The following is a 19355-nucleotide window of genomic DNA, read 5'->3' as shown; positions in this document are numbered from 1 at the left end:
TATTTACTAAACGTGCTCGAAGCGCTTTACAAGGGGTCCCTGACCAACAGCAACACTTAACACATAGACGTGACATGATGCCTGTTAGGCGATATTTTTTTTTTTTTTTTTTCGGACAAAGACAACGCTGTTAACGACCAGGTACTCATTTTTACACCCGAGTAAGATGAGAGAATGTGAGTAAAGAACCTTTTCCAAGGACTCAACTATGCACAGAACGAGGCTAGAACCCAGGACCTTCCGATCTGAAAGCGAGTGTCATACCACAAGACCACATAGGCACACAAATATCACAAATCGGTACCTAATGTTGAACAAGTCTTGTTTGGCCCAAGTCGAAAATTAAAAAAGGATAATAAAGGAGGTAAAAATTTAAGAAAAGAGAAAATTAATGGATTAAAAGAGAGAGAAAGAAAAAAAAAAAACAACTAATTTTTGATAACTCAACATTAAAACGAATATTTCTGTGAAAAATAATTTAGATTATATAAACGAGCTAAATAATACTTACTATTTCAAAGCCTCGGCATACTTCTTCTTGTAGACATACACTCTTCCAATATTGCCTAACGCTCTAGACACACAGTCTGGCATTTGCCTGGTGATGAAATCAACAACAATGTAAGTGCATCATGAGAGGAGTAACTCAATGGCCACAGAGTGTTGTTCTTGATCATGTCGCACTCTTACCTTACCTCATCCAAGTCATATCAAATAATAATAATTCGACCCCTGCTCCCTTCAATAGTTATTTTGTCTACCCAATAAGGCAAACTCTGCTGTTCTCTAAAGCCTCAAGTTCAAAGTCTTCTTACGATATATTTTATTACCCAAGTAAAGAAATTTTGTGTGATGAGAACCACTCTAAGTAATGGTAACAACTATTTTTTGAGTAATAAGAACCTCTCAACTTCATGGAAAGAATTACTTTTGAGTGATAAGAACTCTACTTCATGATAACAATTATTTTCGAATGATAAGAACCATTCTACTTCATGGTAAGAATTACTTTTGAGTGAAAAGAACCCCACTACTTCATGGTAACAATTATTTTTGAGTGATAACTCTAGATCATGGTAACAATTATTTTTTAGTGATAAGAACCATTCTACTTCATAATAGGAGTTATTGAGTGATAAAAACCCCTCTACTTCGCGGAGAGAACAAGGTCTTTACCATCTTTCTCCAATCTCCTTGTCTTTTTCAAAATGCATGATGGCAAAGTCATAGTTCTTCAATCCAACATAAGCATTGCCAAGGTAACTGTGAGCCTTAGCGACGTAGTTCATCTTTCCTCCAGTCACACTCTTGTCATATTTTTCCATTGTCAACAGGAATGACTCTGCTTTTGACTTCAAAGATGAATACTCCATCTTGGTGTAAACTGGTTGGATATAATTTTAATAAGAATGCAATCAAGAAAGAAAAAGAAAACATTGATATATTATATTAAAAAACGAATGACATGTACCTGTGTCTTAATTTCTGCGTTGAGAGTTCCATATATCATGAAATTTAATTGTCAAACACATATTTTGTTGCATGGCATTGATAAAATGTTGGATATATTCAGATTTAAAAAAAATAAAATCTGCTCAATCTGTAATAGAAAACAATAGCTATGAATTACTCGTATCTGGCTGGAAATTTGGGATATTAGGAATGAGCACAAATATCAGAAATTTACCAATAAATTCAAGAGATCTGAAAAGTCTGGTTAAAAAAACATAATACTTAGTTTTGATCGTCTTAGTTAAAGACTATGTATTGTAGGGATCAATTATTATATCGTTAAAGTTTTCGTTTATAAATGGTACTTTCTGAGTGAGTGTATGTGTTTGTGTATACGTAAGTTTTGTTGCATAGTGCTTAGAGCCTATGTATAGATTAAGCGCTGTATAAGTGCTTGATATTATTATTATTATTAATATTATTATTATTATCATCATCACTTATTCCAATTCAATTCAATCGTTTTGTTCATCCCGACAATACCACCATGATATCAGAATAAGGCTACATATAGGTGTTAGGGATACATATATTGTTGTACTTACGTACCTCCATGTAATCCATCATCTTATCCAAATATCCCATTAATGGATCTAACTGTTTTGGCGTTTATGCATGCATGAGTTTGGGTGTAAAGCGCTTAGAGCCTATGTATTGATTAAGCGCAGTATAAGTGCTTGATATTATTATTATTATTTATTCCAATTCAATTCAATTATTTTGTTCATCCCGATACCACCATAATATCAGAATAAGGCTACATATAGGTGTTAGGGCTACATATATTGATGTACTTACGTTCCTCCATATTATCCATCATCTTATCCAAATATTCCATTAACGGATCAACTTGTTTTGGCTCTTCTTGTTGGCCATCATCATCATCATCTCCTTTAGTTTTCTTTATTTCTCTCTCTCGCATTTTCTCCTCCAGTGCTCGCCTCTCCTTCTCTCTCTTTTCTCTCTTCTCCATCCTCTTTCTCCTCTTCTCCTCCCTCATCTTTTGCCTCTCTAACGCATCATCCATACTCGTGTCTAAATCGGACTCGTCCACTGTCGTTGTTCCTGTTGGTGATGATTTCCCATTTTCTTCACCAATATTGCCAAGGACGGCAAGAGAATTGAACTGAAAGTTGACTTTGGACACATCCATGCTGTTCTGCTCTTCTTCCTCCTGGTCCTGAATATTTTATAAATGAAAAGGAAAAGAAAAAGAAAAGTGAGACCAAAATACTTTCCAAATAATCTAATTCTTTCAAATGAACCAAGTAATACCAATTAATTCATGCTTGTAACCTGATTTTCATTAGACATTTTTTTAAAATGGTATGAAAAGGAAAAGAAAAACCAAAGTGAAACCAAAATGCTTTCCAAAAAATCTAATTCTTTCAAATGAACCAAGTAATACCAATTAATTCATGCTTGTAACCTGATTTTCATTAGACATTTAAAAATAAAATGGTGGGTAGATCTTGTTAAAACAAATCAAGGTCTAGGCACGTCCATTTGTGCTCACCACACTCACAGTTGCGATTATCTTTGATGCACAGAGTTGCGATCTAATGACAAAGAGAAATAATGTGTGTTTGGCAAGATGGACAAGTGGATATGAGGCATGCAGCAAGTTTGATGCATTCACAGCATCCAATCTTCTTCCTTAAACAAGAATCATAACCCTACTGCAAACATTGCAGCCCACACTTACTCTGATGCTAGACTTACATCAATCTTTCAGTGGGATGGACCATAAAAGAAAATAGGTAGTCCTTCAAAACCATTAGGCCCATGAAAGCTGAGTTTATTCCGGTTTTCATAGCATGAAATGGACAAAAGCAATTGCTTGCTATCCTTTGGATAGGACGCTTGTCTATTGCAAAGTACTTTTCACCAGATCTAACAGAACCAGCTACCCAATTAGTGGTGGGTGGACAGGGGGGTCAGAAAAAAAAATCTCAACTACACTCTTTGCTTGTTACATCTTGAATAGGATACTAGTCTATTGGAGAACACTATCCACCAGATCTGTGAGACCCAGCTACCCAATCATTGCTGGTGGATAAGGGGTCAGAAATAATTTCAACTGGATCTTTTGCTTGTTATGCAAAAGCTCTACCAAATGAGCTAAAAGGACTCATGATAAATAGATGGATGAATACTGCTTTATGTAGAAAAAATGAAGATAGTTTTAATTGTCGGAGGACATTGCCACTGCTACTAAGAACATTTCAGGTCGATACTCACTGAAACATTCTTTTTTGTTTTGAATTTTCATGATCGTTTTAATTGTCAGGGACAGTGTCACTGCTACTAAGAAAATTTCAGGTCAATACTCACTGGAACATTCTTTTTGTTTTGAATTTTCTTGTGCTTTTTTCTTGGAACCACCACCATAGAAGCTCTTTTCTTCAGGATATCTGCACGGCGTTTTCGAACCTTTAGTCGCTTCTTCTTCTTTCCTGTTCCAGGTTCATTGACAGAGGACACTGCATCAATGGCACCTGTCACTTTGGCCATGATTTCATCATTGGAATCCTAGAAAATTAAGATGTCATTGAAGTTGATAATTCAATAATTCAAGTTTTGTCACATAGTAATGGTAAAACAAAAACAAATTAAAAAGGAATACAAGCTAAAAAAAACCCCAAAACAACCCCCCCCCCCCCCAAAAAAAAAAAAAAAAAAAAAAAAGTTATAAAAACATGAGAAGTATATGTCTGTGGATTACTGAAAACTAAAATATGAAAAACGGGAGATAATAAATTTTATTCTATTTTATTTTAAAATGTTACCTCCTTAGACAAAAATGCACCAAAATGGCTTTCTACAAACTTTTGAAGTTGCGTGGAGGCTGTTTGGGCCATGTTTTGAAAGCAGTCACTCTGGTGTATTTAAATTTGGCAATGTAACTTTATTTAAAAAATAATTCTATAATTGATAGAAACTTGTGTACTTATTTTTGTTTTATAGGTGTGTCTCTGCAAGATGTGACAAGCACAACATCAATAAAACTTTTAGAAGGATGTCTAAAGTCACTTATTCTATCCACTGCTTTGATTGCACATTAGCAAGATGTTGCCTTCGCAACATCCCAGAGATAAGTGATGATTCTTCTCCCCCCGTCTGAACATATTAAAAAGTCAAATAGAAGTGGTCAGATGCTATCTCTTCTCACAAGGATGAGAGACATTAATGGTCTAATCTTCCCTCTGATATCAGGCGTTTTATTTCTAAATTGTAATCTTTCCGTACCCGCCATTTAATTTTAAAAATCTAATATATCGTCTTTCATTGATGATAAAAATATATTTACACAGAATTCTATTTTATCTAATTTACCTTTACTTTTACACACACATATACTATACATAACATATCAAATATTCTATGTATTTATATCAAATATAATATTGTAGGCGCACTTTTATTCCCTATATTGTAAATATGTTATTTTATGTGGCTTATTTATTCACTCTAATATTTCACGTTTGTAAACTCAATTTCCTTATGGATGAATAAAGTTTATCTAATTTTAAAAAGACCAGTTAAAAATAACAAATATATCATAGAATGAATCCAAAGGAAATTCATAACAGCAAAAATTGTGAGAGCTCTCATGACTTGCAGGGAATGTGTTGTGGATGCCCTTTGTTTCAGACGGAGTAAAAAGGGTTAAGATACCTGCCAACCTATACTGAATAAAAATAGGAGTCAAGCTAAAAAATAGGGGTAAACCTAAATTTTATTTAAAAGACTTTCATTTCACTGTATATCCGACACTTTTTATGAAAGAAGCCCAGCATCCCTTAATGAGTATTACCTTGTACCACAAATTTTTAAAAGTTTCACTCACCAACATGAAAAATCAGTTTCGCATTTTCGCTTTTGTTGTATTTTTACTTTTTTTGTTTTTTTGGTCAAGACATGATGGATGAAAAAAAAATAATAAAAAATCAGAGTTTTCCATATTACGACGGGGCACTCAAAAAGGAGAAAAAAAATTGGAGTACATCCGATTTTATCAGGGTACTTGGCAGGTATGTTAAGATAATAAGTAAAAAAATAAGGAGAGCTGCCGATGAATTAAAAAACCAAAAAACACAATGATCATGAACAAAATTTTTCACCAAGCGATAAAGACTATGTGGGTGATCATCGTATGGTGACACAGCAAGGCGATTTGATTTAGGCTGCAAAAATACATGGCAGTTATGTGTCGAATCATATGTCTGTATCTAAGGAAGCAAAACCTATTGAGCTACTCTGTACTCATTAATTCGGAGCATTGCTGAGGTTGATAAATAAAACCGTCAGTTTTGGAGAGAAAAATAAAACTCTTATCAAATCATTTTTGAAATTATCTTTTTAAAAAATGTTAATTATACCACTTCTTCCTCAGATCCTTCTGTTGACCCCTCATTTTCTTGAGTGTCTTTGGAAGTCTCACTGGCTGGAGCATTGGTGATGGCTCTCACTCCGGTAGACAAGGGCTGAGGCTGAGGGGGAGCTGGTGGAAGACTGCCATTTTGTGCCCAGAACAAGACACGATCATAAAGGAATTTAAGGCCATCTTCCAAAACGCTGGATAACATATCCGACAATCCTCTGTCTTGAGCTGATTGTGGAAATCAATGAAAAAAAAATGTAAAAATTTCGGAATGCGCATATTGAAGAGAACTGAAAGTGATTATAAATTAAATTATTATTTCTATGAAATTGAAATAAAAAAATGTGTAGGTTTAAAGTGATTTCTTTTGCCATCACAAAATAGTATCATCAGAATTTCTAATATCATAACCATTTGCAATCTATCATCATATCTCATCATTGGTATTGTTTCGCCAAACCCATTCCAAACATTAAAAGCCAAAATCTGACATGTCATTTGATTTAATCTCTTTACTCACATTATCTCATCGTACTCGGGTGTAAAATGAGTACCTGGCCAGTAAAAGCGTTGTCTCTGTTCGAAAAAAATTGTGATATCACCTAACAGGCGTCATGTCCCGTCCTACGTGTTAAGGCTGTTGTTCAAGGACCCCTTGTAAAGCTCTTTGAGCACGTTTAGTGGATATTGCGCTTTATAAAAAGCTCATTTAAATGATATATCTGAGACATTTATACTTATTTTATTTTTGATTATCTTCACCAAACACAGTTTTTACAAAGATATTGGCTTAAAAAAACAATTAGATGAATCTAATTTATTTTTCTTAACCTCAGTAAATTTTGACATTAACCAACAGATGCCTATGAGTTCCCCAATATTATACATAGCTGTTTTATCCAAACCTGTGCCATCAAGAATGCGTTCAAAATATGCTTTGTCTTCATACAGTTGTCCCAGAATTTCCTTCATGGCTCTATCATTGACATTCCGATGGGCATCTGTGTCTTTATCCATATGCCCATATTTGGGATAGCCAAGAACTGCATTGTGCCGTTTCTGAACCTGGAATTATTTTTTAAAATGCATTTCTTATTGGATATAAAATTTTAAAAACCTACCAGCCATGAATATGACCCACCACATCATAACGGTATTATGTTCCATTGATTTAAATATTAAAACTTGAGTTTACTGTAAAAAATAAAAGACCTGGGTTAAGTATGTATGTTTTATTGACGACAATGGAAAACGTTTTTTCAAGTAACAAAATTATACATTTTAAGTCAATTAACATTAAATCACATTTTATGACATCTGATTCAACCAAACATAATACCATTTTGAGATCATAGATTACAAATGTCAAATATTTTTCACTAGCTTAACGTTCTACGTTGCTGAATAGTATTGATAAGAATGAAATCTAAGTTGGAGGATTCATGTGAGGGATCCTTTATCCTAAAGTGGTGTCATAAAAAGATTTTGGGTGGTTAAAGTGGTCTCCCAGCAGCCTCCTTGACTCTCTCCTTACCGACCATTTTCAGTATTTTCCCAAAATGGCAGGCTTACCTTGCAGAAAAATTGATTTTTTAAACTCAAACAAGCTCTCTACAAAACAACTTAATGTTCTTATTAATTAAACAAAGATCATTGTGATGTGCAACTAAATCTGAATAAGAAAAAAATGTATATTGTGTCGTAACAAATGTGACAATTTTGCTGTAGGTGGTAAGGAGAGGGTTAAACTTATAAGAATGCTACCATAAAATCATGTCACAATAAACTATTAAATGGAATTATAATTTCATACCTTCATAATTAAGAAAGATTTTAAAGAAAACAAAAATATAAATATATCACTAATGAGAATAAGGGAGACGTTCCATACGTTCCTCAAGGTAGCTTCACTTTGTTATTTTAACAGTGGATCTTTTGTCAGACATTTATTTATTCAATTTGTCAATTTTTGAAAGCTGTAGAACAAAGCCTTGATTGATTGATTGATGAAAGTTTTAAATCTCCTAATATGACCATTGTTTTAGCTCTCCACTGCCATTAATCATTGAAGTATTGAAATGTAGTGCAAAGCAGTCCCAGGGTTTTTTTTCTCTTTTATGGTTAGCTCAAGGTCCGAGGATTTTTTTCTATTAGGGTTAGTTATAAGTCTCAGTAAGGTCCTTGGATGTTTGTTTTTTTAAAGGTACTAGGTTTTATTTTTTCTTAGGGTTAGTTGAAGGAATACTTCAGTTGTTTCCCTTAGCTAGATGAATGTGTGGGAGGCCTCCTGAAAATAACAATGACAATGGAATCGTTCCATGTCTTCAAAAGAACAAATAGGTCAGTTCATTAAAAGTGGCATCAAGCCTATCAACACCCATTCCCTTTTATATCATCATACTTTACCCCTTTGACCATCATGGAGAACAACAGGCAAATGGTTCAAAGATTTAATTTGCTTTTGAGTTGATTAAAATTGTATGTTATATCTTATAGTGAAACAGGATTTATGTGTCTTTGATTCCTTCGGCCTGTATTTGGGAAAGGAGAGTTGACATGCGTGGTTATTAGAAATGATAAAAAAAATATGATGGACAATCAAGCATTGATGAATGTGATATGGTGTGCAGAAATATTCCCTAACTTTCATTATCTACCAATCTACCTCTCTTTCTCCCCTTCTTTAATTTTACGAACAATTTTGTTTTCAATGAGATGTGGCAGCAAATAGGTTGCTGGTTGACAGCAGCGATTAAATGCAAGTCACGTATTAACCGTATTTTGAAATAAGCCCGATTCTTGAGTAAACAAATCAAGATGGATGAAAGGACAGCAAAACCATAATATGAATAGCCTATAGGTTTGAGTAAACTTCAATCTCACCTGGAGTAAAAGAGTTCCATGACGTTTGCGGAATCCGGGACTAGGCAATCTTGTATTGTCATTGGAAGTTGATTTGCCTAAGCTGGGAAGGGTCCGCTTTGAGAGCTGAAAACTGGACTGCTGTTGAAGGGAAGGCGATTAATTTTAATTTTAGCAATTTACGCAAGATGTTTAGAAAAATAAGTGACAAAATATATATTCCTGATTAAGCAATAACAATAAAACCAAACGTTCTATAATTTACCAAGGCGAAATGTATCAAAGGGGTCAAATTCCAAACTTCAAGCAGAAGGCAGAAGACATGAGAAAAACAGATGAACAGTGAGCAGACGACAGATATCAGCAGGGTTGCCAGATTATTTTTCAACAAAATGCCAGGGGAAGACTCAAAAAATGCCAAAACACTCAAAAAGATGCCAAAGTCTGTTGACTCCCACCCCCACTAAGAAAACTACTCACTTTTGATAGACAATTTACTATCATATCCTGGTGGCTTGCGTGTTTTCTTTTCTTTTTCTTTTATTTTTATTTTTTTTTTTTTGTTTGTTTTTTTTTTGAATTATACTAAATTTCCTGTTGGGGTAATTATTTACCTACTGACTACTAAGTGGAGTGCTAAACCACTACACCACGGTTGGATTTTAAGAATGAAAAAGAAATGTGAAGATGTTTGTTTTTACGCGTTTAGAAATAATTAAGAAAAGGTGTCATTTGAAGTATAATATACAAGAAAAGAAAATGCCAAATGAAAATGCCAAATGCCAAATGATTTTTCTAATGCCAAACGGTTTTCAAAAATGCCAGATTTTTGGAATCTGGCATTTAAAATGCCAAACTGGCAACCCTGGATATCAGATCGATCAGTCAAAGCTGAGGACTGAGGGAGGAGGGATAACTTTTTTCGGTTTCCGGTTTCCAAATTTTAGTCTCGTACCTACCTATTCGTTTATTAAATAGGTGATGATGATGATGATGATGATGATGATGATGATGATGATGATGATGATGATGATGATAATTATGATGATGATGATCATAATTATAATAATAATGATGATGATGATGATGATGATGATGATGATGATGATAATTATGATGATGATGATCATAATAATAATAATGATGATGATGATGATGATCATCATCATGATAATAATAATAATAATAATAATAATAATAATAATAATAATAATAATAATAATAATAATAATAATAATAATAATAATAATAATAATAATAATAATGATTGCAGCACCGACTCCCTGACACCAAAGACAAGTACAAGCATGTGTGACGTTGGTACTTAACAAAATGGAGGTAGGCTATAGTACCTACCGATAACTCATTTGGCGGAGCACTCTTTTCATACGCTAAAAGGATCAAGATGGATCCCAGGTACAGTCGGGATTTTCCCCTATCAGACCTGGGTTTGTTTTGATGATACATCAAGGAATTTACCCAAGTGGTACATATAATGTTTTTTTGAAGAGAACGACTATGGGATTTGTGACCAATCGTCTCCAGACTGTATCAATGTCAGGATCAACAAGATACTGACAATTAATTTGATAGCCAGACTTGGAGAATAAAATATTATAGTATTTATTGTGACCCATCTTATCAAAAGGGTATTATGTCGGGGTTGACAAAATGCTGAAGATTGATTTTAGAGCCAGAATATCAGACTTGGGTTGACTTATATGTTTTGTTGGAGAGAATGAATACAGTATTATAGAATGTTAAAAACTAATATTTCATATTCTTGATCAATCTGTAGATTGATTTGACTTTTTAGCTACTGGTTCATGGCGACTTATAACCGCTTTGAGACGGCGGATCACATTTTTTAAAATAAATAATGTTTGTAAGAAACAAGATTCATAATCGAGAATGGAAACGAATTTGCAGAGAAACACAAACTAACAAACTAAATTGGAAAGATCATGTAACAAACACACACACACACACACACGTACACACACACACACACACACACACACACAAACAAAACAAGAAAAAAAAACCCAAATCAACAAACAAACAAACAAATAAAAAGGCAAACTTTACTTTAGGCTACCTCGAAAGAAATTTATACGACTTCAGGAAATAAATAGAATTAAAATGCTACAAAGGTAGAACTACATTAGACTTATAGCAGCTCTGTCTTGTGGCCCTCACCACAAATCAGAAATCAAAGAAATATAACACATTACAACAGGACAGTTACATTTATTAATTAAAGCAGAATATATATATATATATATATATATATATATATATATATATATATATATATATATATATATATATATCCCACAAAATTGATTTAGATTTTGAACCGTTAGAACAGAGATAAAAAGTACGACAAAGTGACAATATTTGTTTGCAAATGCCTGAATGACAAAGAGAAATTTCCCTTTGGTGATATTCAACTAAATATGTGACCCCTCGTCTCAAAACGGTATTAAGTCGGGATGATTAAGGTGCTGAAAATGGAATATGTAGCAATAAATATCATGCTTAAGTTGAGATTATATGCTTTATAGAGGAGAAGGAATATCATATTTTACTGTGCTAAATACCAACGTTTCATATTTTTGACCGATTTAACTATAATTTGACTTTTTAGCTTCTGGTCCATACCGACATAATACCGTTTTGAGACGAGGGGTCACATATTATAGGAAGCTGTCAAAGTTAATGGTTCCCCATTCAAGAGTGGACAGGTACTTGTATTTTTCATGCAGTCAACTTTGAGGCAGGGGAATAGTCTCCCGTATCCAGTGAAAGAACAATGCGAAGAGAGAGAGAGAGAGAGAGAGAGAGAGAGAGAGAGAGAGAGAGAGAGAGAGAGAGAGAGAGAGAGAGAGAGAATCTGTCTTTCTGATGAGGGATATCAAGCACAAGCTTTCCCTCCTATAGCTTGTTACAGGAAAATAATATAGTAGGAGTATGATGAGGATGGTGATGGTGTTATAAGGGAATGTTGAAAGTGAAGGATTGTAACAGAAATATTAGGAAGGTTGTTGAGATGATGATGATAATGATGGTGATGATGATGATGATGACGTTGATGGTGAGGATAACTACGGTGTTACTAGTGTGACTGTGTATATAATATTAAATATGTCAATATAATATTATTTTATATATGTACTCAATAATATTGTATTGTTATAAATGTGTAACCAAATGGCAAATTGCCACTATTTTGAGGATAATAATGATATATTATTATTATTATTATTATTATTATTATTATTATTATTATTATTATTATTATTATATTATTATTATTATTATATATTATTATTATTATTATTATTATTATTATTATTATTATTATTATTATTATTATTATTATTATTATTATTAATTATATTATTATTATTATTATTATTATTATTATTATTATTATTATTATTATTATTATTACATTATTATTATTATTACGAGAGAGAAGACAATGAACGAAAAGAAGACTGAAGACGTTTCTCAGCATTACATTTCCAAAGAATGTAAATGTTGCTGGTCGAAGCTCGAAGAAATAAATAACAATGTGAAATTGGATGTAAGCTTCAATTTAATATACGAAAACAGATAAAATGGACGTTTTGGGTTTCCCCTTCATCAACAAAACAGGATGAATGAAACACTGCAGACGAATGAGATAATGTGTAGTGGCGTTTTTAACTATATTGACTGTGGTACTGTTATAAAATGAGAGGTAAGTCACGTATTATTATTGTAGAAGACTTGAAGTGGTTATTGAACTTTTACTGGATAAGTAGAAATATAGATAATATGTACATATAACAGGCTCGATAAGCGAATATTATAATTATGGACTCAATTTAATATTGTTATAATAGACAGTATTTTTCTTCGGTTTGAGAGTATTTCCCATTATAACAATGCGGCCTTAATAATAATTTGGGTTATCAGCAGACCAGCAAATATTATGTTCACGTCGGTAGAAATGGCTTTGGTAAAAAATACAAAGAGTTATTGGCTGGGCGGGGATTGGGATGGATACAGAAGAAAGACGAATGGAAATTCGATACACAAGGAACACAGACGACTATGCACAAATTGTTTTTATTTTTTTTTAAATTTTTTCATAAATATCTACCTCTTCCAATTTTTGGTGTCTTTTAAGAATCTGTCAAAAAGGAATCATTTTTATGGTTTTTTTTTTTTTTTTATTAACCTCAGGAATGGGAGACACCCAATGTTTGTCGTTGCTTTGCCAATTTAGAATTATCTCCGTCTTTTAAATACGACAATAAACAGGTATAGGTATATTGACCTTTAAAAAAAAAAGATTATTTGATATCGATCATAATATTAGTAATAATAATAATAATAATAATAATAATAATAATAATAATAATATAATAATATATAATAATAATAAGTAATAATGATGATAATAATAATAATAATAATAATAATAATAATAATAATAATAATAATAATAATAATAGTAATAATAATAATGATAATAATAGTAGTAGTAATAATAGTAATAATAGTAATAATAAAAGAAATAATAATAATAATAATTTTTATGTTATTATCTTTTGATGATGTATTGAAATCAACTTATAATGATCAATTAAAACAGAAATGTTTGAATTGGTGTGTATGTGACAGTCCAAACAGAGTCGAAGAAATATACAAGAACAAACCATTAAAAAAAAAAAGAAAATCAACATGCTGATTCTTTTTGGGATGGTTTTTAATTGTATTTTTCTTTCTGCTTTGTCTGACATTGTCACATTCACACCTTTTCAGACATTTAATCTTACAACGGTACCTACACCCTAATCTATCACCTTGATATCTTCAAAAATCATAACACAACAGCAGCAACAACAACAACAACAACAGCAACAACAACCACAACAACAACAACAACAACAACAACAACAATTGTTACGGACGGAGACAAAACACAAATTTGTCGACGATTACGACAACAATTGCAACGTCTTCGAACCAATTTAAAACCCTGGTTTACAGGGAATCCATTTCTTTAAAATGTATATGTATGATCGTTTTTTTTCCTCTTTCATTAAACAATTGACTTTGGACACCGTTGATTTTACCATGAGCAGTTTCAATACCTTCAATAATCTATGACTGTTAGTTTTGACTTTAAATTGTCATATATGTGACCTCCCGCCTCAAAAGGGTATTATGTCGGAGTTGACAATATGCTGAAGATTGATTTTATAGTCAGAATATCAGACTTGTGTTGACCTAATATATTTTGTTGGAGAGAACGATTATAAGTATTATAGAATGCTTAAAACTAATAATATTTAATATTATTGATCAATCTGTAATTATTTTTAAAATTATGTCGGGATGGTTTAAATGTTAAGTAGGTCATTTACAGTCAGTATAATGAGGCGTGGGCTGATTAATAATTTCATGGGCAAGAAATGTTTTATTTCCTTTACTAGAAAAAGAGAATGAAGCCGTTATAATCATTTTCAAGTTAAATTCACTTTTTTTTCATCTTGTTTATCCCAATGTAATACTGTTTTTGAGGCGTTCAGCAACAAATGGATATTATAATTTGTTTTCATTATACTTGACGATGTGTAAAAGAAACAATCCAACAACACAACAAAACCTTCTACAAATGTTACAAACCATATTATTTGAGATTAGATATGTAATTAATGATGCGCTATCGTGTGAAGAAGCATTGTAATGATAAGTGCTATTTTCAGCCTTTAACACCGTGCGATAAGTCATGAACAGCAACAAAACCAGCGGTTGCATTGACACAAACAAGAGAGTGGGGGGGGGGGGGGGGGCATAAAACAAAATCACAAAACCAACAAATCACAATAAAAGCAAAACAACAACAACAAAAAACAACAACAAATAAACAATATCGATTGTTACAACAAAAATAGACAAATGTAATGACTCTCCAAAGTATTATTCCAAATATAGTATATAATAATTTATTTTTTTTTATATAAAAGTCAATGATGGACTTACCTTCTTGGGAATATACATTGAGAGGTCACCTGCAGGTGTTGTTTTCATGTGGCGCCCTGAATATGAAATAGTTAATGAATCCAATAATGAATCAGTGAATTGATTAATTAATCATAGAAATAATATTGACTCTCATGGTAATCTATTTTCAAAAAATAGGATTGGCGTCAAAATTGTTCTATGTTGAGCCTATAGATAGATCGAAGTTGACGTCACTCGGGTCATTTTTATTGTTTTTGCCATCCGCGTTAATGAGTAATTCTCACTAAACTGTATAAACCAGACAATAAACGTTTAAGGTTGCACATAGTTTTGTGTGTTGGTCCGTTATACTTCCGGATGGCAATGTTGTGAGTTTCTTAGCCAAACGCATACTATCAAAATTTACATTTTGCCAACGAGCACAGAATTACTGGCAAATCTAAAATTTGTAAAAATATTTTATATAGATTAACATACGGGTAATTTGCACATCTTTAAAAAAATAGAGAAATTCTTTCACCCATTGACTCAAATGGTTATTTATACAAATTGCCAGGGCATAATGATCAGTCATTTGATGTTAGGACCGAGAGAGAGGGAATGGGGATACCCCTCTGAAGCGCATTATGGACGCGCCCCCGTTTCGAGCCGAAATAAGTCGCGGCAACCCTTGTACGCAGCTTCCCTGACTACGGACAGAGATGCATATACGAGATGGAAGTCGGTTTGGACGAATTCAATCCCTCGTGGGGGCGGGGACATACACTCCTCTAAGCTTGGTTGCCAGGCTTCGATACCAGTAAGAGGAGAAACTGGGTGGCTGCGAATCGGCTTCGGTCGAGGAGCTGCCTCAGCACAGCAAAGGCGCTTCATCAGTGGGGACTTTCCACCTGTTCTTCATGTACCAGATGTGGGCAAGAACCCGAAATGGCAGAGCATCTAGTTGAACGGTGTGTTGTGACGATGCTACAGGGCGGGTTCGCGACGGTGCACGATGAATGCGGACCGGACTTTGCTGATTGGGTCGATCTTCATAACATAGTAGTGTGAGAACTATAAGAAGCTGCTGCCATCTGGCCGGCCGCTCTGCTGCCAGATTAATTTGCGCGCACCTACATATATTTAATTGCCTATGCGCCATCTGCTTTCTTCTTACCCGTTGCCATGATGTCCATTGCATGTTGCGCTTTCTGAATCCCCTCTATAAACCCAGGAGCGCTTGGATTTAGTTTGTTGCCCCTGTTGAAGGTCAGCATTGCCATTTCATAGTTTCCTTGTCTGTACAAGATTTGACCTTTTTGGTATATGGCCTGGATTGGAAGAAAAAAAAGAAACGAAGAATATATGTGACTCCTCGTCTCAAAGCGGTATTAAGTTGGGGTGAATAAGATGCTGAAAATGGAATTTGTAGCAGAAATATCATGTGTAAGTTGGGTTTATATGCTTTTTAGAGGAGGAGGAATATCATGTTTTACTGTGCTAAATACAAACGTTTCATATTTTTGACCACTTTAACTATAATTTGACTTTTTAGCATCTGGTCCATCCCGACATAATACCGTTTTGAGACGAGGGATCACATATTTTATTATTTTATACAGTTTATATATATGTATTAGGCTGTCTGAAAGCGGTTTTATGTTGGATAAAAAGTAGGTGGTTGACATTGAATTTATTGTCACAAATAAGAAACTTAGGGTCAATGACTATCTATTCGTTATAGTCGAGGGAGGCAGGATTGGATTATTTTGATCAGTACTGATCCGCAACCCATTCCAGCTCGTGTCAGGGTCCACGTAGGGGCATTCTTCCCCGCCCGCCTCCTGGGCAACGGTTGGAGTATTCCGAAAGGAACTTTCTAACCGGCTGATGACACGAGTTTCTATGTGTCTGAGGTGACGGATGAAGGGAGGAATCAACCGCCGTGGCCAGATTGCCCTAGTTCACGCAATAAGCTGTGCTAGCCCCATGACGCTGGTGGGGTGAAGGGAAACTGTCACTCTACAAAGATACTCTCCTGGACTCCCAGCCTAGACACCATTAATGGGTGGACAGAGCTCATAGCCTTGGAAAGCAGTCTGTCTAGGAGAAGGAAAACTCCAACTTCAAACCACCACTGCCTTGTGGATCTGGGAAGATGAAAGGCTATGGAATCACATCCAGAGAATAAAGAACCGCTGAAGTCGGAGTCGCAGAGCCGAAAGGCGCAAATAGTCTGGAGAGGGAAACCAACCCAAAAATTAATGTGACACGCATCCTCCTCACAATGATGGACAACAAAACTGTCGGACGATATGGCGCGAAGTCTGGGGATTCCCGCCGGACGGACCTAGCGTCGAGCCCTGATAAACAGGGTTCACCCAAGCGATCTGGTGGTACCTTGCCCTCCTACTGTGGAACCAGGGTAGGAGATGCAAGGTTACGGACTACTGGAACTATCAAATTGCTACAATGGAATGCAGAAGGGATACAACATAAAAAGACTGCCCTCTCCAAGTTTCTTCAGGATGAGAAGATAGATATTGCCTGCATACAGGAGACACACTTCACAGAAAACATTAGGTGTTCAATAAGGGGATATCAACATTTTAGGAAAGACAGAAAAGAACGGAACAAAGGTGGAGTAATCATCTTCGTCAGAAATGACATAGCGACAAATGAAATAACGACAGATGAATCTGTTGAAATATTGGCTGTAAAAATTACCAAAAACAAATTGCAATACACAATATATAACTGTTACAGCCCACCATCAGAGAATCTGCCAATTGAAAACATAAGAAGTGAAGAAGAACAGTTCATTGTTGTGGGAGACTTCAATAGCCACTCCCCAAGCTGGGGATACAATGACTTAGACAGAAAAGGTGAAACCCTTGAAAATTGGCTTACAGACAGTAAGCTTCAAATTGTCAGAAATGAAGATGACCCAGATACATACTTCTCAAGAGCATGGAAGACAACATCAACCCCAGACCTAACTCTCATATCTGAAGATCTCACCGGAAAAGTCAGTAAACAGATAAAGGAACAACTGGCAGGAAGTGATCATCGTCCCATTCTGGTTGAAATAACTGAAGAATATGAAAAAGACAGAAAGGCACCACCTCCGAGATGGAATTATAAAAAAGCAGACTGGACTCTGTTTTCAAAGTTGACTGATAGTTATACAAAAGAGATAAACTGTAAAACAAGGAATGTAGAAAAATCAGCCAAAGCTTTCACAAAATCAATCATGAAAGCTGCAAAAGAATCAATCCCCAGAGGATCAAGAAAGGACTACTGTCCAGGATGGACTGAAAAATTAGGAAGTCTCAACAGCCAAGTCACTGAACACAGAAAAAAAAGCAGAGAGAGAGCCAAATGATGAGAATATGGAAATTTACAAAGAGGCTGAAAAAAACTCTCAGGAAAGAAACAATAAAAGCAAAACAGGAAGCATGGCATAAAAAACCAGACAACTTGACTACGACAGAGACGGAAGAAAATTATGGAACCTAACCAAAGCTCTAAGTGGACAAGAAAACAGATATGCTGCACCATCAGTAGAAGATGATCAGGGAGGATTCTCAACAAAAAACAAGCAGCAAACTGTTTTATGAAGCAGTACTCAAGTGTTGGGAGTATACAGATTAGAAAAGAACGAAAATCGAGAAGTCCACAAAGAATTGAGAAAACACAAGGATACACCCAAAAATCCACAGATGATGTCATGTTCAGTTCGATTAAAAAAGAAGAAGTAGAAATTGCCTTGAAATCTCTAAAAACGAACAAATCACCAGGTCCAGATGATGTTACTAATGACATGTTGAAACACCTAGGAACCCTCACAAAGAGGAAAATGAAACAACTGTTCAATGCAAGTTGGAAACAGGGTAAACTTCCACTCAAATGGAAACAGGCAACCATGATACCAATTAAGAAGGATGGCAAGCCAAAAAATAAAACCGAAAGCTACCGGCCAATAAGTTTGACAAGCTGCTTGGGTAAACTGATGGAGAGAATTGTTAATCGCCGTCTCCAATGGTATTTAGAAAGCAATAAGTTGATATCAGATGAACAGGCTGGTTTCAGACAATTACGCTGCACAGAGGACCAGATAACATACATCTCGCAGCTGATCGAAAATGGTTACCAAGAAAAAAAACACACAGTCACAGTTTGGGTGGATATGGAAAAGGCATTTGACAAAGTCTGGACAAAAGGACTACTTCTCAAACTTAAGAAAGCCAACGTTTCACACAACATGTTTGCATGGATTAAAGATTACCTCACAAATCGAAAAGCAAGAGTCCAATCTCAAAACTCTAAAAGCAAGCTAACGAACATGACAAATGGAGTACCACAAGGCGGGGTTCTCTCACCAACCCTCTTTGTCGTTTTTATCAATGACATCTGCGAAACCAAATGCAGAGGAGTAAAAGCAGCCATGTATGCAGATGACCTTGCACTGATATGCACTGAAAGAAATATTGGTACTGCAAAGGCCAGGATACAGATGACTCTTGATGCTTTGAGCAAATGGACAAAAGACTGGGTATGAGAGTAAATGCTGATAAAACCACATACACAACAT

At 34.6% G+C, this 19355-nt stretch overlaps 2 protein-coding genes across 2 annotated transcripts in view; both read right to left on the bottom strand.

The window, feature by feature from the left end:
* LOC144958410 (uncharacterized) overlaps nucleotides 1–599 on the bottom strand; it is a 42723-nt gene extending 42124 nt beyond the window's left edge. Inside the window, exon 1 of the mRNA XM_078890417.1 lies at nucleotides 512–599. The gene's annotated coding sequence lies outside the window, so the exon portion shown is untranslated. The remainder of the gene's footprint in view (nucleotides 1–511) is intronic.
* Nucleotides 511–18889, bottom strand: LOC144957561 (uncharacterized). The gene is made up of 14 exons (XM_078888906.1): nucleotides 18738–18889; nucleotides 17175–17228; nucleotides 16788–16911; nucleotides 15939–16092; nucleotides 14801–14856; nucleotides 8780–8899; nucleotides 6802–6961; nucleotides 5895–6124; nucleotides 5066–5203; nucleotides 4302–4391; nucleotides 3847–4044; nucleotides 2542–2692; nucleotides 1177–1384; nucleotides 511–598 (listed from the first exon to the last, which is right to left on the bottom strand). The coding sequence occupies exons 1-14, from the start codon at nucleotides 18887–18889 to the stop codon at nucleotides 511–513; spliced, it is 1923 nt and encodes a 640-aa protein (XP_078745032.1).
* Nucleotides 18890–19355: the final 466 nt, after the last annotated feature.

Source organism: Berghia stephanieae, chromosome 12 (assembly GCF_034508935.2).
Source record: "Berghia stephanieae isolate SIO BIC M18660-M18661 chromosome 12, UCSD_Bste_1.3, whole genome shotgun sequence".
NCBI lineage: Eukaryota > Metazoa > Mollusca > Gastropoda > Nudibranchia > Aeolidiidae > Berghia > Berghia stephanieae.
Note: the sequence above shows the minus strand (reverse complement) of the source record. Positions and strands in the feature narration are given on the sequence as shown.